Below are 16,400 nucleotides of genomic sequence, written 5' to 3' on the forward strand. Positions count from 1 at the left end.
AACCCTTCTGTCTTGCACTGAGGCCTCTGAACAGTGGTCCTGACCACATGGAAATGCAGTCCTTTGTAGCCACCAGCCACGCATCAACATTACTGACCTTCTGCACCTGTTGTGAACCCAGAGAAGTTGGGATTATGGAAAATAAGCCTAAAAGTTTGGATTTATGGTCCACTTTGTTCAACCGTAAGAAGTCTCAAAGTGGCTTACAAATTCCTTCCCTTCCTCTCCCCACAGCAGACACCTTGTTGGGCAGATGGGGCTGAGAGGATTCCGAAAGAACTGTGACTGGCTCAAGCAGAGGCTTAGCCAGGAAAAATGGAGGCCAGGGCAAAATCTGAGTTTTGCGCGCCCCCCCTCCAAATATGGGCAGCTGCCCTCCCCCACCATGACCAAACAACAATTTTTTGCACCAGGTCATATCAAAGTCACAATCACATTATGGAACATGCCCCAACTCATAAATCTGAACACAGCAATAGTCTATGCCACACAGCATAAATACATTTTGATGTTTTCAAAATGATTTCAAAATGCTTAACAATTGTTATAACATTTTAAAATGTTTTAAGTATCATATGACTTAAAATGTTTTCAAAATGTTTTATTACTGCTGTGAAAACATTTTATGGTGTTATATCCCCCCCCCCCCCCCCCCCCGTCACAATTTCAATTATTTGTATACCAAAAAAATTAGATGCTGGGTGATCTGTGAGGTTGCCCATTAGGTTTCCAACAGGCCTGAAGAAAATGTGGGCAGTTAATGCTTTTGATGGCACAGCATCTGCCATCTTTGGTCCTGACTGCTCTGGCTTTGCAACATCGGGAGGGAATCATAGAATTTGAAGAGACCCCAAGGACCATCAAGTCCAACCCCCTGCAATACAGGGATACACAATCAAAGCACTCCTGACAGATGGCCGTCCAGCTTTTTTACAGCAAAGTGTTTTAATCTAATTTTTGGGTGTCACACACCCAAAGTATACGTTTAAAGGATGATTCCTGTGAGTTACAATGCCAGCAATTAGAAACTTCATTCATTATCTTGCTAAAGAGTCTCTGTGGTGTCCATTGTATCCTAAACATAATTTTTTGCCAAACAAGTCTCAATTTAGGCTCTGTGGAGAGAGCAAGTATAAACTTTAAGGCCATATCCCATTATTTTGGCAATATAGCTCCTTATTCCATTCATGCCTAAGACTCTGTTTATCATATTTTTAATCAACATCAAATAGTTATGAATATTGGATGCCTTGATTCAATTAGAGTTTCTAGAAATAAAGGACTCTGAGACACTTAATGGCACAGGGCCATATTTAGATACCAACAAATATTGCCACTATAAATACTGCCATTCTCCCAAAAGTGCCATTCTACCAAAGGTGGCAAACTATATCTAGAACATCAGAACATAAGATTAAATATGGACCCACATTGTTTTAAGTGTCATATGACTTAAAATGTTTTCAAAATGTTTTATTACTGCTGTGAGAACATTTTATGGTGTTATATCCAGCAACCCCCACCCCCAAGTCACAATTTCAATCATTTGTATACCCAAAAAGTCTGCTTAAGTGCTATCAAGAGTATCTTGTCTTAGTTTGGAGTCAGTTGGGTCCTCCCAAATCCTCAATGAGAACTGTTTCCTTCACACCTTCAGCTGTATAGGGTAGCAGTAGGAGCAAGATGAAAGGAATTGGAATAAGTATGACTGATATGAGACAAAATGTTAGTCTGACTGTATTCAGGCATGTTATCGTTAAACAAGCACCTGAGTGCTGCAATCCTGTTAAATCCTGACACAGAAAACAGGTGGCTTTTCAAGTCAACTGTAAAAATTCCAGTTCCTTGGAAAGAGGACGCTGCTGGATTCCTCGCTGCCTGTTTGCCCAGAGAGCTGCTGTAAATATCCCACAATGTGTGGATACTTGTTGTAACCTGCAACTTGTAAATAGCACTCTTGCCACTATTAATTTAATATGACAGTGACAACATCATGTACTATGCATTGCTGTAGAATAGACCAGCTTGGTACCAGATTGAAATATTGCAGCAGCACGGCACTTTCCATGCCTATGTTCATTAAGCCCATCCTTGAGAGCCTCTATGGACTTGCTTCATGGTAGACATCTCTCGAGTATTGGAAACTGGGCTGTGGAAGATCATTTCTCTGTTTCTAGACAGAATTCATTTATTGTTTGCCTTAATAGCAGGATGATGACTACTTTGCCACATTGAGGGAACTGGAAACTGTACTGAGAACACGAAGCCTGTGTCTGGAGATGATACCCGAGGGGAAGATCCAGCATAACAGCTACTACCAAGAGTGCCTCTTTTATTTACACAATTATGGCACCAATCTAGCCATCATTAGCTTTTATATGAGGCATGGCTGCATGCGGGAAGCACTGCTGCACTTGCTAAACAAGGTAAGTTGTGCAGCTTGTTATTCCTGCTGTCCTACAGTATGTATGTAGTTGGCAGGCTCCTTGAGAAGCATCTCTGAGGACTCATCCAGTCTGAAATGCTGACCCATGTCTTCTGAATGTCCACACACACTCTGCATAATATCTTGCAAAGTGTTGGTGGTAAAACTTGTTTCTGTCCATATTTATACTTTCCCCAGTTATTAGGGTCAAAGGGTGCAAAATTCTGGCTATTTTCATAGGTAAAGCTTTATTAGTTTCACTCTATAGTTATATGGTATTCCACTATCTAAATGTATTTCCCCCCTCTTCACTGATACAGGAAAGCCCACCGGAAGTGTTTATTGAAGGGGTCTTTGTCCCAAGTTATAAAAGTGGGAAGCTTCACCTGCTGGAGAACCTGCTGGAAACCATTGATCCCAGCCTGGGCAGCTGGGGTGTTTATCTCATTGCAGCTTGCAAGCACTTGCAGAAGAAGAATTATTTCCATATTCTGTATGAACTGCAGCAGTTTATGAAGGTCCAAGTCTGGAGCTGATATATTCGTATTGTTGTAATGTTGAACATTGTACTTAATTACAGAAGTTCATGAGGTTTTGAATTTGGTTCCTGGCAAACTTAGATTTCCTTCAAACTTTTTGTTTTTAATTGAGTATAAACAGAATTTGGGGGTCTTATTTATTTGGTATGATTTGGTATGTAAAAAAAAAGTTCCCAGATTTTCTTGGAAATAAGTACTAGATAAATATATTGGGTTAGAATACTAGATAAATATATTGGGTCTTCCATAAATACAAAGGATTTTTGTTGCCGTATCCCACCCGCAGTTATATAATTCATTATATAAAATTAGTTTCAAGTTATCCTATCCCTTTCTAAAATCAAACCTGATATGGGCCACTTAACTGATGTCTGAAAGTGCAGGGGGATGATACGGGTGCTTTCTGCAGATGCAAAAGATGGCAAAGCAGAAGGATTTCCTTTTTAAGAACCCTGGGTTGCCTGGACATGATACATAGGCTGGAGGTATTCCCTTCTTCTGAAACAAATCCTCTTAAATCTAAAGGAGGGGAAGCACTAGAGTCTATCTCCCTTGCAGGCTCCATCCCTCTCTTGATCTGATCATCACTAAGAATGATCTTTGGCTGCTGGACTGGAGTGCAGGAAAATGTTTACACTTAAGGAAACTTTTACTGTGTGGGTAGTTGGAGGATTTTGTTTGTTTTTGTAACTTAGAGGAGATACATAGAAATAGGTAACCAAACACCTCACATCATTTTGTCTGTATAGAATCCTCTGTACACTCAAACTATACACTGGAAGGTTTCCTGTCCTTCAACCAACCTTGAAAGGAGTGAGTGGGTGGAGGGGTATGTTTGTAAAACGATTACATGACACTTTAGTTTTAAAGTTTACCCATATCTTTGAAAAAATCTGTCTTCCAGGATCAAGTCCGTGCTGCCATGACGTGTATTAGATTTTTCACTCACAAGGCAAAGTCATATACTGAACTGGGAGGCAGACAGAGATGGCTACTGAAAGTTAAGGATCATCTCAAAGTTTACCTACAGGAAGTTTCAAGGACCTCAGGAAGGAAAAAAGCCCAGTGCACATTCCGTAAAAAAATGTCTGCGACTGATGTGTCAAGGTAACAATAAAACTTTGTTTAACAATGATAGCAGATTTCACACTTCATTGGCCACACTGTTATGATAAAGAAATAAAAGGTAGATTTACTTTGGGATTTCTACTTTAAATGTGAATAGACCTAATCAGTGGACTGGATTTAGCTTAACTATTTTAAGGTTTTTGTGACTGTGGAATTCTGACTTCCTTTAAAAAATGTGTTCTTGGTTATATTTCAACAGAATGGTTTTTCTCCATGTATCCTTAGGAATATATATTGGGCTTTACCTTATGGAACAGAAATGTATGTTTTTAAAAAGATTTTTAATAGATCTAAACAGACAGAAAAAATGTTACAAATCATATCAAAACAACCATTTCAGTTCTATCAAGACAAAGAAACAATAGTGTACTTGTTTTCTTGATATCCATTGGAGTAATATACCACCGTTAAAACAGTTAGTACCAATTTTCTCTCAATGTATGACCAGCTGTAAATTTCATATATTTCCCAAATATTTCCCAGTGTTGGTGAGATTTCTTCCTCGAAATTTTGCACCCACCTAACCATACGTGTTTTAACTTGTTTTTGTGTTAAATTGAAGTAATAGCTTATAAATTTATCCTAATAAATGATCTTTTTGCCACACTTCCACCTTTTCAAATTCTGTCATCTCCCTTATTCTGTTTCTTACTATGTGTGGATGTCCTTTTTAAATCTTGAAATGTTGTATAGATAGTATCCATTTTACTGTTTTGCCTTCATCCTTTATCTTTTGCCAAGACTTGGTTTCTACTTAAGAATGGATATGTTCATATGTTACAAAACTATTTTTTTCCTCATATTCTTATCATAGTATACCTCTATGGGAGACACTGATGGGGATATTGGAGGACTAATTCTTTTTGGGTATATTCCCACATTTTAAATAATGCTTTTGGGTCCTTCTGAATCTAATCTTTGTTTAATACACACCCAAATTAAGTGTTTTTTTAAAAATATATAATTTCAGATTTTAAAAAAGTCATTTAGAAAAAAGAAGTAAAAAAGGGTAGAGAAAATTTTCAAACAACCTGAGAGCGCAGCAAGTCCAGCTTTCTTGATTTTTGTCAACTCAGAAAACACTCATTCATTCCAATCATAGAATCCGTGGTATTCAAAATGTTTTCAGGATTCAAACCAGCTTTAAGAAGTCTCTGAGAAGCGAGCTTTCACCCCTACACACCTATGGCCTTAACATTGTTCATTTCCTTCTGTAAATCTCCAAGGAGACAGTTTTGAGATTTTTTTAGTCTTATCTCTCTTCTGTTTGCTTTGAAAACTAGCAAACTTCTCTATTAATTGCAGTTGTTGAGCAGTTGTAAATCTTAGGGCTTTCTTGGCAGGTTTTTTTTTTTGTTATCAGCAGAAATTTTAACATGTATGAACATGACTCTCAAGAAGTAAGAGACATAATTTCACATCAGCCAAGTTTTCAATTGTCAGAAAGGAGAGTCCATAAAGTAAGAGATTAAAAAGAAAAGAACAGTAATGAAAGTACACAAAAAGGTGTGGGGTGGGTCATAGGGGCTATTCATAGCCTGCAGTTACATCACTGTTCTTGATGGGATCAGAAGCCCCCAACTGTCTATCAGGACTGCACGGCTTCACCTGTCACATTTGGTCTCCCACTCTAGGAATGGTGAGAGGTGCATAAGTAATTTTTCTCAGCTGATGTTTCTCCATTCAGTGAGATAAAATAAGCCTCAGGCCACCATTTCACACACAGGAATGTATGTTTGAACTACAATAATACATGTGTTATGGGCTGTTTCTGTTCATTAAGTGATGCACAGTTCTTATTTCTGGAAAAAGAAAATGAGTTCAGTGCTTAAAATGTGATTTTGTGATGGCTAATGAAATTCATTTTTCTTAAATTTAGGCACCTCAGTACAGTTGAGCTTCAAATGGAAGTAACAAAGTTCCTCCATCAGTGTGAAAAACTGAGTTCTTTGCCTAGAGCTGACTTGGCTGTACCCACACTTTTTGGAAACAATCAAATGAAAATGGAAGTTGCTTGCAAGGTACTGAATGCTGCCTAAAATTCTGCCGCTTCATACATCAAAATGGAATACTATGATTGCAAAATACACAATGCAGATGTGTCAGCTTTTCACAAGTTATTCCAGTTACTCTCCTTTCACAGGCTTACTTTTCATTATGTTGGAGGGAGGGGTGACATAGCCTTAAGGAGGTATAGAGAACCCTCTCCTCAAGTAGGAATTTTGCAGTGATAGTTCCGAAGAACCCAAAAGTTTTTTTAAAAAAACAACCAAAAAAACCTCTGCAATTCTAGAGGCAATTCTGACCCCTATGTAGCGCCAGGTCAGTTATTCACTACATATTCTGCAGATAAGATATCATTGGCAATTTTTTAAGGGAGGTATCTTAGTTTCAGATTGGTGTCACCCATCAAGGGACCTGTGTATTTTGTCTGGTGTTAGAGAGACATTTTCAGTACTGGTGACTTGATTTGCAGTGGGAGAATTCTGTTTATTATTTCTTCCTGACACTATCTTCATATAAATCAGCATTCTGCCAAGAATTCTGACAAGACCTTTGTTAATGACCAGTGTTACCTAAATTAATCTGGTCTGTTCCCTTTTGGTTGGAGAATTAGTTGAGAACAGACCTGCAATGCAAGAGGAGGGTAATTTGGGTAATCTGCTCCTGGGTATAGAGTTCACATGAAGAAATCCACTAAAAAATCAGAATTGAAGGAGGAGGGTTACAATGTTATTTAAGGATTAAAAACAGTAAACAAACACACACAAGTTGTAAACACACACAAAGAGTTTTAAGGACCGTAATAAAATACAGATATGAGCAATAGGGATAGATTGGAGGTGGGGGTTATTTTTTCCATTGCAGAAGTGAAGAGGAGCAAGAGGCAGGGACCTACATTGCTCATAGGCACAAGGAGGACATCCAAATGTAGTTTACCATTGATCTTGGGGTTCATTTATAGGAAAAATTGACCTTATGGCAAGGATAAGAGGAGCAGTCTTCCTAGAACAAAGCAGAGTTCTGTTCCCAGGCACAGACAATGGTATGGAAAAAGGCTTGATTGGATTAAGACTTGACGGTGCCCAACTCTTGATGAGTTTTGAACTATGCTAACGAAATTAAAATCAGGGGCATTCCAAGTCTGAATGAACTTGGGTTGCTAAAACAAAACCACTCTGGAAGGTTGATGGAGCCTTACTGAATAAATAGGAGGTTTAAGATTAAATAAACGTTTGGGAGAAAGGGTGCAAGGTGGTTTAGTCAGTTTGCTGATGAAATCAGGATGTGAGCATTTGCCAGTCTGTTGTGAGGTTGGAGATGGGTGTGCCTTCTCAAGGCTGTCCTGTTATCCAGATTTGAGTGGCTAAGCCTTCAGGGAAGGCATTGTTTGCCCCCTTTATTTTATTTGTATAGTACCCAGTTGATTCTGTAAAATTGAAAGCTTGGACACCGGCTTGTGTTTTGATTGGTTCTGATTAAAAGGTATTATGTGGGTTTTGTTCTTGAAATTGATTGCTTTTTTTCTGAAAAATTATATATACGTCTTTCTTTCCCAGTCCGTCATAGTAAGACTGGTGGAGTTTAGTTTGCTACAGCTTCGGTTGTTACTGTGTAGCACTTTCATGTAGTGGGGAACTGAAAAAAATGCAAACTTTGCTGGAACCCCTACTTAGGGAGAATTTGGTTCTCTCTGATTATGATTTTGACACATGGCCATTTTGTAGGGCTTCACTATATTGCTGCCTGGTGCAATTCTGGTTTCCCAGCTGCACATAATTCAGATGCTATCTATGTAGTGCTCTTGTCTTCATTACCACACCAGTAATGTGGTAATTTTGTTGCTCTAGAAGCAACAGAGGCTGGCTACCCGCTCCAGGCGGGGGAGGACAGGGAAGAATGCCAGGAGGCGAGAGGTAAATGAATAAACAAGATTTTATTCAGAGTAACAAGACAAGTAGCAGTGGGGAGGAGCTCGGTGTTATAGATCTAGAGACCCCTTTATATAGGGAAATCCATGGGGAGGGAATTTACAGCCAGTGCATCATAAAACATCATCAAACAGTGCAAAGTACATAAACATCCTTTGTTATCAGTTGGCACTGTCGTCATCACGGTTTCGAAATCTTAAATAACAGTTTGGTTGCACATTTGACTTATCTATTGGTACAAATTGTCAGAATGTCAAGAGAAGCTGTTTACGCTGGAATCCTTTAACAGAGATATAAAGTTACCCAGGTCTTAGAATAACATATTTTAGAACTTACAATTTAGCACTTAATTCATTTTGTTCTAAAAGCAAATTTCTTCGGCACATAAAGATAGCCTAAGGGTATTTCTTGTGTAAATGTTGTTTTTGGTGTTTTATGTCTCTCCTAGCAGAGACTTGTGAAGAGGGTGTGATTCTGAACCATGACATCTGTATGCCTGCCATCTCCCAACCAAAGAAATCACATAACTTTAATACACTGATTTGCAGCAGGTTGAAATAACTGAAAACTAACTTTACCTAGCATATAATATTGAATAAAACTACAAGTGCAACATAAAAATACATGGAAGAAACCAACTTTTCTAATGGCTGCAATTATAAGGAAACGTTACAACTGTGTGTTTCTTCTGTGTTCCAAAACACTCTTTCTATCTTTGAAGGCAGAAAATAACATCAAAAATATCAAACGTTCTGTTTTCTTGTTAAGTAAAACTTGCTTAATGATGTAATTCCTTCTACAGTTGTAACTGTGGGAGGGCGGCGTTTGGCAATGTCTCTTGCTTTCACTAACAGAAAAAACTGGTCAAGCACAAAGGCTTCTGAGTTCTTAATATCTATTTGATTATGAATATCTAGAGCCTAAAAATTAGTCAAACTAGGCCCGGCACTACAATTTGATAATATTATCTTTCAATATTGAAGCAGAAAGTATGAACCAGGCTGAACTGCTAAGAGGGAGTCAGGAACTCATGGGACAAAATTCCAGCTTCCGCCCACCCCACATGCCTAGAAGATATGGAACTAGGCAAGTTGTGTGATGTGTTTCCATAAGATGTTTGGTTTGGGTTTGGATAGGGAAAGGTGAGAGAGAATTTTTCTGGTGGATCAGCTGTAGATCACAGCATTCCTGAAAACTGATAACTTCATGGGCTTAGGTCCTTCATACGTCTTAATGCCTGCAAAGAGGGACACTTGTTCCAATCCCCCCCCCCCAATCTGCTTCAGGGTAGAGGGAACTCTAAGAATCACTTGTGGCGGGGGAAGTCAGAGGAAGAAAAAATTGCCTCTGCTCTTATGCTTGTAGAAATCTTGGTCAGATCCAAGCCATTGTATCAGCTTCTTTAAACAGAATGCCTTCTGTTTCTTACAGTAGTCACACCTGCATAGTATTAGCTGCACCCATCTTGAGGCTGGTTATGTTTAAAGTGTGGAAGGAATTCACTGCAGTCTAAAAGATAACTGTGTAGATTTTAGCTCATAGCAGTTGGAGAACTGGATGTGTCTTTGTCTGGCTTATTAACACATCCTGTCTTCAGTAAGTGATCCATCCCCCCCCCCCTTCCCCCCAAAGCCTGAAGCTTTCTGTAGAGAAAACAACATATTGAGTCTCTGACAGCACAATTTGTGAACTGGCTGCATGTTACTGAAGCTTTTCCTCTTCTGTCCATATTATCAATTAATTTTCAGGTCATGTTGGAAGGCAAAAACATTGAAGAAGGCTTCGGAATTGCATTCAGAGTCCTACAGGTACATTAAACCTAGGAGGATACTAGAAATGTTATATCCCACAATTATGTATTTGAATATAAATGTTTTGCTCTTGAAAATGCCACCAAACAGGTAAGGAAGGCTAACTGATGCTGGGTTCTTGCCAAGCACAGTTGTCTATATCCATAAAAATTTGAATTGTCTGTTTTTTGTTCATGTTTCTCAGAGTGATTTCAAAGACAAGAAATTAACACTTCATTTAAAAATTAGAATGGCCCATTCTTCAGTAATTTTACAGTAATTTTGTTTTAAGACCTTAATTTCTAATTCCTCAACCAGCTTTGTTGAAATCAAGGTGTTTGGAGTAGTGAGAAAGCTGCTTATCATAAATGGTTGCCTGTCCAAAATGGGGGGAGCTGCCAAGGAGAGGAAATGGAGATGCCTTGGCCATAATTTCTGTTTCAGAGCAGTTACCCTAGATAGAACATATTTTATTTTCTTCTTTGTTTTGTTTGTTTCTGTTTTGAACAGTCCACTAGGGATAGTATGCAAATCATGCAAAAATTCATCAAAATCTAAAAATCAGGATGTATGTTTATTTTGTGAGCCATTTTCTACATCTGGTTTAGGCTGAGATAAAACTGTAATCAGTACAACTAAATCAATCTTGTAGCCTGACACTGCTGTTTATTCAGAAAAAAAAGGGTCTCTGACTATGCGGTGGAGTACATTTGTTTCATGCAAATACAACCTTTGGCATTGTCATCCATTGGGGAGAAAGGGTATAAATGAAGTACATAAATTAAGACTAACTGTGATTAATGAAATAACTTCAAACTATAAGTTTGACTTATCCTACCTAAGTGTAGTTACTGGAATAGCCCACATTTTGATGATCACCAAGATTTTATGTGATTTTTAAACCAACCCTATGTGTTCATGAATCTTTTTGTCTTTATTGCTTCTTTGGCTAAAGCTTACAGAGGAAAAAAATCCTGTTCTGTCAGGTTACATGCTGATTTTAGCTGAATGAGAACTAATCTGTGCAGTGCATGAGGCTATGCTAGGTATTATGGTATCCCTTACTGTAATAATGTCAGATCTCAACGATCTGTAATCTAAGCTAGATCCTATAAAGGATTTCTGTAGATGAAGTGTTTTTTGTTCATGGGGCAGAACTACTTTTCCTCTGCCCTCCTACTGCTTATGTGCGTAGAAGCGCCCCTAAAATGCTACATCTGGAGGATGAGACCACTCTCTGGGACAGCATGAAAGGGCAATTGATGAAAGCATCCTCTTTTCTGTCTGCAACCCCCAAGGTACCTCTGTTTCGGCAGAATCCAGGTAGTTTTTGATCTTGACAGAGCATCCATTCTCTCATTCTAGGACTTCCAGCTGGAGGCTGCTGCTGTGTACAATAAAGTGGCCCAGCAGCTGTTGAAGCAGCAGAAGTACAGTGAGATCAGGCAGCTCCTTAAATGCATCAAAGAATCGGGAGTTGCTGCTAAAAATGATGGCGACAATGTCATCCTGAACTGTCTGGGCGAGCTTGGTGCTATCCCTTCTGAGGTAATTCTGCTTTTTTTCGGGGGAGGGAGGATCAGTCACACTTGCTTTTCTTGCTACTAATCATGTTTTATGTATTCAGAAAGCAGTGAACAACTACAGGTAATGGCTGAGGAGTAAATTCTTCTGATTTTTGGTAGTGATATTTTCATAGTCCTGGAACAATTTTTAACACCCTTTAAAAGGAAAAGCCTAGATTACTATGAATTAGTATTTATCTCAGCTGTATTTTAGTATTTTATCTCAGCTCAAAGTTGAGATTGGAACATGTTTCCCCCTCATGTCTCTTAGATCACACTCTTTTCTTGTGCAACATGTCAGCAAGCAGGTGAGTGAGGTGCAACACTACCCTGAGGCAAGGGGGAATGTGTTTTGACTGTGGGAAAACCAACCTTTCCTGTAGAGTTCCTTCACTGCTTCCCAACCCTCTTAAAGGGAGGGGGGGCCTCTCTTCACTGGCCACCTCCTAGAATTCACTCAAGAAGGACCACTCAAAAGATGGGCAGGGCAAGACTCACATATCAGGACTTAAGGCAGTAACTTTATTTTAAACCACATTAAAACTTTATTCTATGGTCAGCATCTCTTAAAGACATACAGGCTACAGGATTATGATGCAAACTGTATAAAAGAAAAAGAACATAATAGGGAAAACTTACACAATGTTTACCCCCTTCATCAGAGATGGTGTAGATGGGTGTATGCCCAGGGTTTTCTTTCAATATACATACAGAGTGAGGGAGAAGCAAATGGAGAACAACTCCTTTTCAGTTCTCTTCCCTTCAACACATATACACAAATGCATAGAAGACGCTGGACTGTCTGGGTTCTAGAATTCTTGACTGCAGGGGCCTGTCAAAATGCAGTAGCTAATTAATCATATTCATATCAGATAATTCATATCAGATAATTCATTATTTTCTGTAGATGCAGGAACGTATGCATCTGGGAGTGATGAGATTTTTCTAGCCTGTCTCTGTCAGTATTGGTTCATTTCCATAAATGTCAGCCCTTCTCAAGATGAAATGGCTTCACCTCCTGACATCCATGACAGAGAGAACCCCTGATTCTGCTACTGTGAATAAGGGAATGAGGATGTCAGTGGGCAGTGAGTCAGTGAGCACAGTGAGTCAGTTCCAAGAGCACTGATTGGCTATCACAGGCTCAGTGAGAATTCCAGTCAGGTTTAAAGGGGATTTCAGGAAATGAGGAAGACTTAGACTATCGATCACAGATGGCCATCAAATCCATGTTGCAGAGTTCCCATCAAATCCATGTTGCAGAGTTCAAGCAGCCCTGATCCTAGAACTTTCTAGATCAGACAAAATCACAAGGAGAAGTTATTGAGCCCAGACCATAGTAAAAATTGCAGGTAGATTTTAGTTGCTGATAGTGGAAAATAAATGCCATGTCTTCATAGCGTACATTTTCAGCTCTGTTTTCCTCTATGGGATACAGGAGCTGGACGATCTGATCCAGGATATGGACAGTGATGAAAACAAGGTGAGTGAAGCATCGCTGGAAGTGGTGACCCTGAAGGTGAAAGAAACTACCAAGATTGTTTTGATAATTTCTGTCTAACAACTTTTTTTAGGCCTAACCTGGCACACAATGCATGTCTGTTGTGCATCTTTGAGCATGTCATGATCTGCTTCAGCTCCTGCACATTCTTAGACATGGAAACCAAAAAATATCTCTTGTTTTTCTTTCAGATCCAAGCATATCTGAGATGCCACAAGCTGCGTTCTGCTTACCTGGTTGCTGTGAAGCTAGAGAACCCTAGAGCTGTGCAGTTGGTTCAGCATGTACGGCAGTTGGCTGAAGACAGTGGGGAAGATGTGGTGCAGGCAATTTGCACTCAGTGGCTTTCAGTGCACCAAGCTAAACCAAAAAGCTGGCTTGCTCAGAACACCAGGAAGTGATTACCAGCTGCATGGAGATTGGTTATTCCTGAAAGGAAAGTTTGGCATCATGCCAAGTGAATGAAATGTTGGCTGACAGCAAGGCAGAGAGGCGCTGCTCAGATGTTACAAGTGAAAGGGACGAGACTGATTTCCTTAAAGTGCCATTTTGTCTTAGTGACGACCAACCACTGCTACCTCAGGGTGTTCTTGCTGTGTTAAGTATGAAAAGGCAAGACTGAATTATTAACAGTGAGATCCTTTTATTACTACAAAGGCATTTGTTTACCCAGGCCATTAATTTTATTAACCTAAAAACCTATACTGGATCAGCTTTAATTTGGAGCCTAATTTTCTGCAGTTGTTTAAAGACAAAGTTGTCACAGGAAACCCCCGACCAAAACATCTCTCCCTTATTACCTTTTATGTTTAGAAATGGATTTTACTGTTATCGATTCCTCCTAAATATGAATACAGTATGTGTGGTTTCTGAAATACGTGTTGAGAGGCAAAGGGGAGCTATTACATCACAGGACTTTTCTCTCTGCTGTGCTGCTGTTGGCAAAAACTTACAAGATCTTATTTGGCATTGTGTTGGGAAAGATGAGAAATGTGCTGAGATGTTTTTCTTGGAACATGTTCCTGGGGCTAGTTGACAAGGTAGCCTGACCTCAGGAAGTTTTCAGCTTCTTTTTGTCTTCATGTGTTCCTTTTAGTTTTCTTGGGTGATCTGTATCTTGCATGCATCAGCTGTCTATCTCATTTTCCAGAGGCTGATTGATTTGATTTTCAGAACCTAATGATAGACCTGGTAAAGGAATTCCTAGGAAGGAGCTTAGTCCTTTGACTGGATTTTTTGCTTGTGACATAGTGCCTTTGTAACCCATTAGACGACTGAAAGGAATTATATTTGATTTTGGCTGTAATCAGCTTTCATCTGGCATCTTTTCTGTAGTGTTTTTGGGGAAATATCCTCAAGACTTGAATAGAAGAGTTTTGAAAGGGTAGACTGCCTCTCATTCTTGCCTGTTCAAGAAAATCTTGTGCAATAGTGAACTTTAGTACTGATGTCTCTTAGTCGGGTATTGTTTTGGGCAGAGGGGCCAATTCTGCGTGCTTTATCATAGGAGCAACACCATCCTCCCATTTGTATTAACTGAGAGAAGCATCTAGTTAAGGAGGATTGGATTTGAATTCTTCAACTTTTTATGGAAACCTACAAAGTGTAGGTTATACCTTCTAGATCTGTTTGGTAGATCTTGTAATTTATGCTTCAAATCAATTTCATAACGTTTGGCGAATTGTTATTTCTACTTGCCATGTAGGAGCTAACCACGTGGCTGTTTCTGCAGTGGTTGCTCTCTGTGTCTTTGAGAGAAAAGTTTACTTCATGTGTTGCCAGAGGTTCTGCTAGTGTTTTCAGATAAGGAACTGACATTGGCTGGCTTGTGCAGCTGCCAGTGCAGAACCTGTGATTCGTGAGGTGTTTCCCATTTTCCCCTTGTTTACTCACTTGCCGTGGCTGCCAATAGACAAGCGCATAAGTCATAACAGACCTGTGATCATGTGCAGCAGCCTGGTTTGACTTACACACAGGGTAAGCTCTTCTGCCTCTGCTAGTATATCCTTCTGGTCTTTGTACTGCTCTTATAACTGCAGCATTATGACACTGAAAAAGCCACATGGGGGGGAGGGGAGGTTGTAAATTTTGTCTCTACCATTGTGGAAAATATATTTAACAAAATTTGTGCTGAGTGAACCACCCACAAGTTTCAACTGTAGCATTCAAGGGTTAAAGTAGACTTAGTAATTCACTTAGATGAAATGAAAACAGGACGAGGGGGGAATGTAGATTATGCTGAGCAGTTATGGGAATGAACTAGTAACGTAGCCTGAGATTAGCTTTGGAAATGGCTGTTGCTCATTCCCAAGTAGCAAAGTGATCCTTCAAGCAACTGTTAATCCTAGAGGTTGCTGCAAGCAGAAACTGTCAGTGAAAGCCATACTATCCTGTTGTGTCCATGTAATAGCGGGTGTAGTGTGGCACTCCTATTGCCATCTGAGATAGGAAGCAGAGAAAATAAAAATAGTGAATAGAGTGTGGAAGAGAGGCTTGCTGTCAAATTTGCAATCTGTTTTGGCCTGCTGCCCTTCTCATTTGTTCCTAAATTTGCCTCAACAATGGTATAGTCAAGAGTGTAATGGGGCTGGTTTGGAATTGACTTCATTTTAAATTTAAGTAACTGAAAGTGTCTGGCAGCTACCCTTCAGATTTGATTAAAATGTTCTTTCTGATCAACTGGTAAAAAGAAGCCTAACTAGTTATCCGGTCTGTCCTGCAAAATTCTGGTTTGCAGGTGAAGCTAGTGCTATTAACAGGAGGACAAACTAACTGCCAAACACTAATGCACAATCTGTCCATTGTGTTCACTGCAGTTGAGGCAGTTCAGAACTTTTAATTCTGTGTGTGCGTTTTGTCCTCAATCACTTAGCTCATAAGTGCTGTCACAGACACAAACCTTGGAGATGCCTAGCTCATTACATGTGCGGCTCAGAAATAGCTAACCTTAAGTAGCTAAAGATGTCTGCTTTTAGCTTCCGTGTTCTCCCCGCACCTAGAATCCGAAGCTTATCTCATTACAGCTCACAAAAGCTGCTTTCGTTGTCTGTCAGACTTAGACAGGCTAGTCTGAGCACTAGAAGGGAAAGCACCACTTCCATAGATGAAATCCCATATGCTTATTACCCACTTGTGTTCCATTCTTTTTGAGCTTCCCTCAAACACACACACGCCTTTCGCAGAGGGAGACAATAGAAACCTTCTCATAGAAGAGCCTGCCTTGTGTGTGGCATTTCCTTTTGCACTATACTTTATGCACTTTACATCCTAAGTATTTTTGTCACCAGCAGAACCTGCGCCTGGGAGTTGACTTGTATTTTCAAATACAGTCATGAGTTTGGAAACCTCTGAATGAACAAATTAGTTATACTTCTAAGAAGAGATCATGAATTTCTGTGTAAAGTAAGCAAAAATAAAAATAAAACCAACTTGGTGTCCTTTTCAGTGTTACTTCAACCTTGATATGTTGGAAGTTCACTCTTAGTTAAGTAACTTGTGCTAAAGTAAAAGTTTTAGTATG

General features: G+C 39.4%; 1 protein-coding gene across 4 annotated transcripts in view; it reads left to right on the forward strand.

The window, feature by feature from the left end:
• ZFYVE26 (zinc finger FYVE-type containing 26) overlaps positions 1-16,324 on the forward strand; it is a 58,235-nt gene extending 41,911 nt beyond the window's left edge. For 3 of the 4 annotated variants that reach the window (XM_048483988.1, XM_048483991.1, XM_048483990.1), the window contains 8 exons: positions 2,208-2,426; positions 2,746-2,943; positions 3,869-4,071; positions 5,972-6,113; positions 9,773-9,832; positions 11,180-11,362; positions 12,818-12,862; positions 13,072-16,324. In XM_048483988.1, the coding sequence (XP_048339945.1) occupies positions 2,208-2,426; positions 2,746-2,943; positions 3,869-4,071; positions 5,972-6,113; positions 9,773-9,832; positions 11,180-11,362; positions 12,818-12,862; positions 13,072-13,281 (1,260 nt within the window). In that variant the 3' untranslated portion in view covers positions 13,282-16,324. The remainder of the gene's footprint in view (positions 1-2,207; positions 2,427-2,745; positions 2,944-3,868; positions 4,072-5,971; positions 6,114-9,772; positions 9,833-11,179; positions 11,363-12,817; positions 12,863-13,071) is intronic. The other variant, XM_048483989.1, reaches the window with a different exon arrangement.
• Positions 16,325-16,400: the final 76 nt, after the last annotated feature.

Source organism: Sphaerodactylus townsendi, linkage group LG02 (assembly GCF_021028975.2).
Source record: "Sphaerodactylus townsendi isolate TG3544 linkage group LG02, MPM_Stown_v2.3, whole genome shotgun sequence".
Classification (NCBI taxonomy): domain Eukaryota; kingdom Metazoa; phylum Chordata; class Lepidosauria; order Squamata; family Sphaerodactylidae; genus Sphaerodactylus; species Sphaerodactylus townsendi.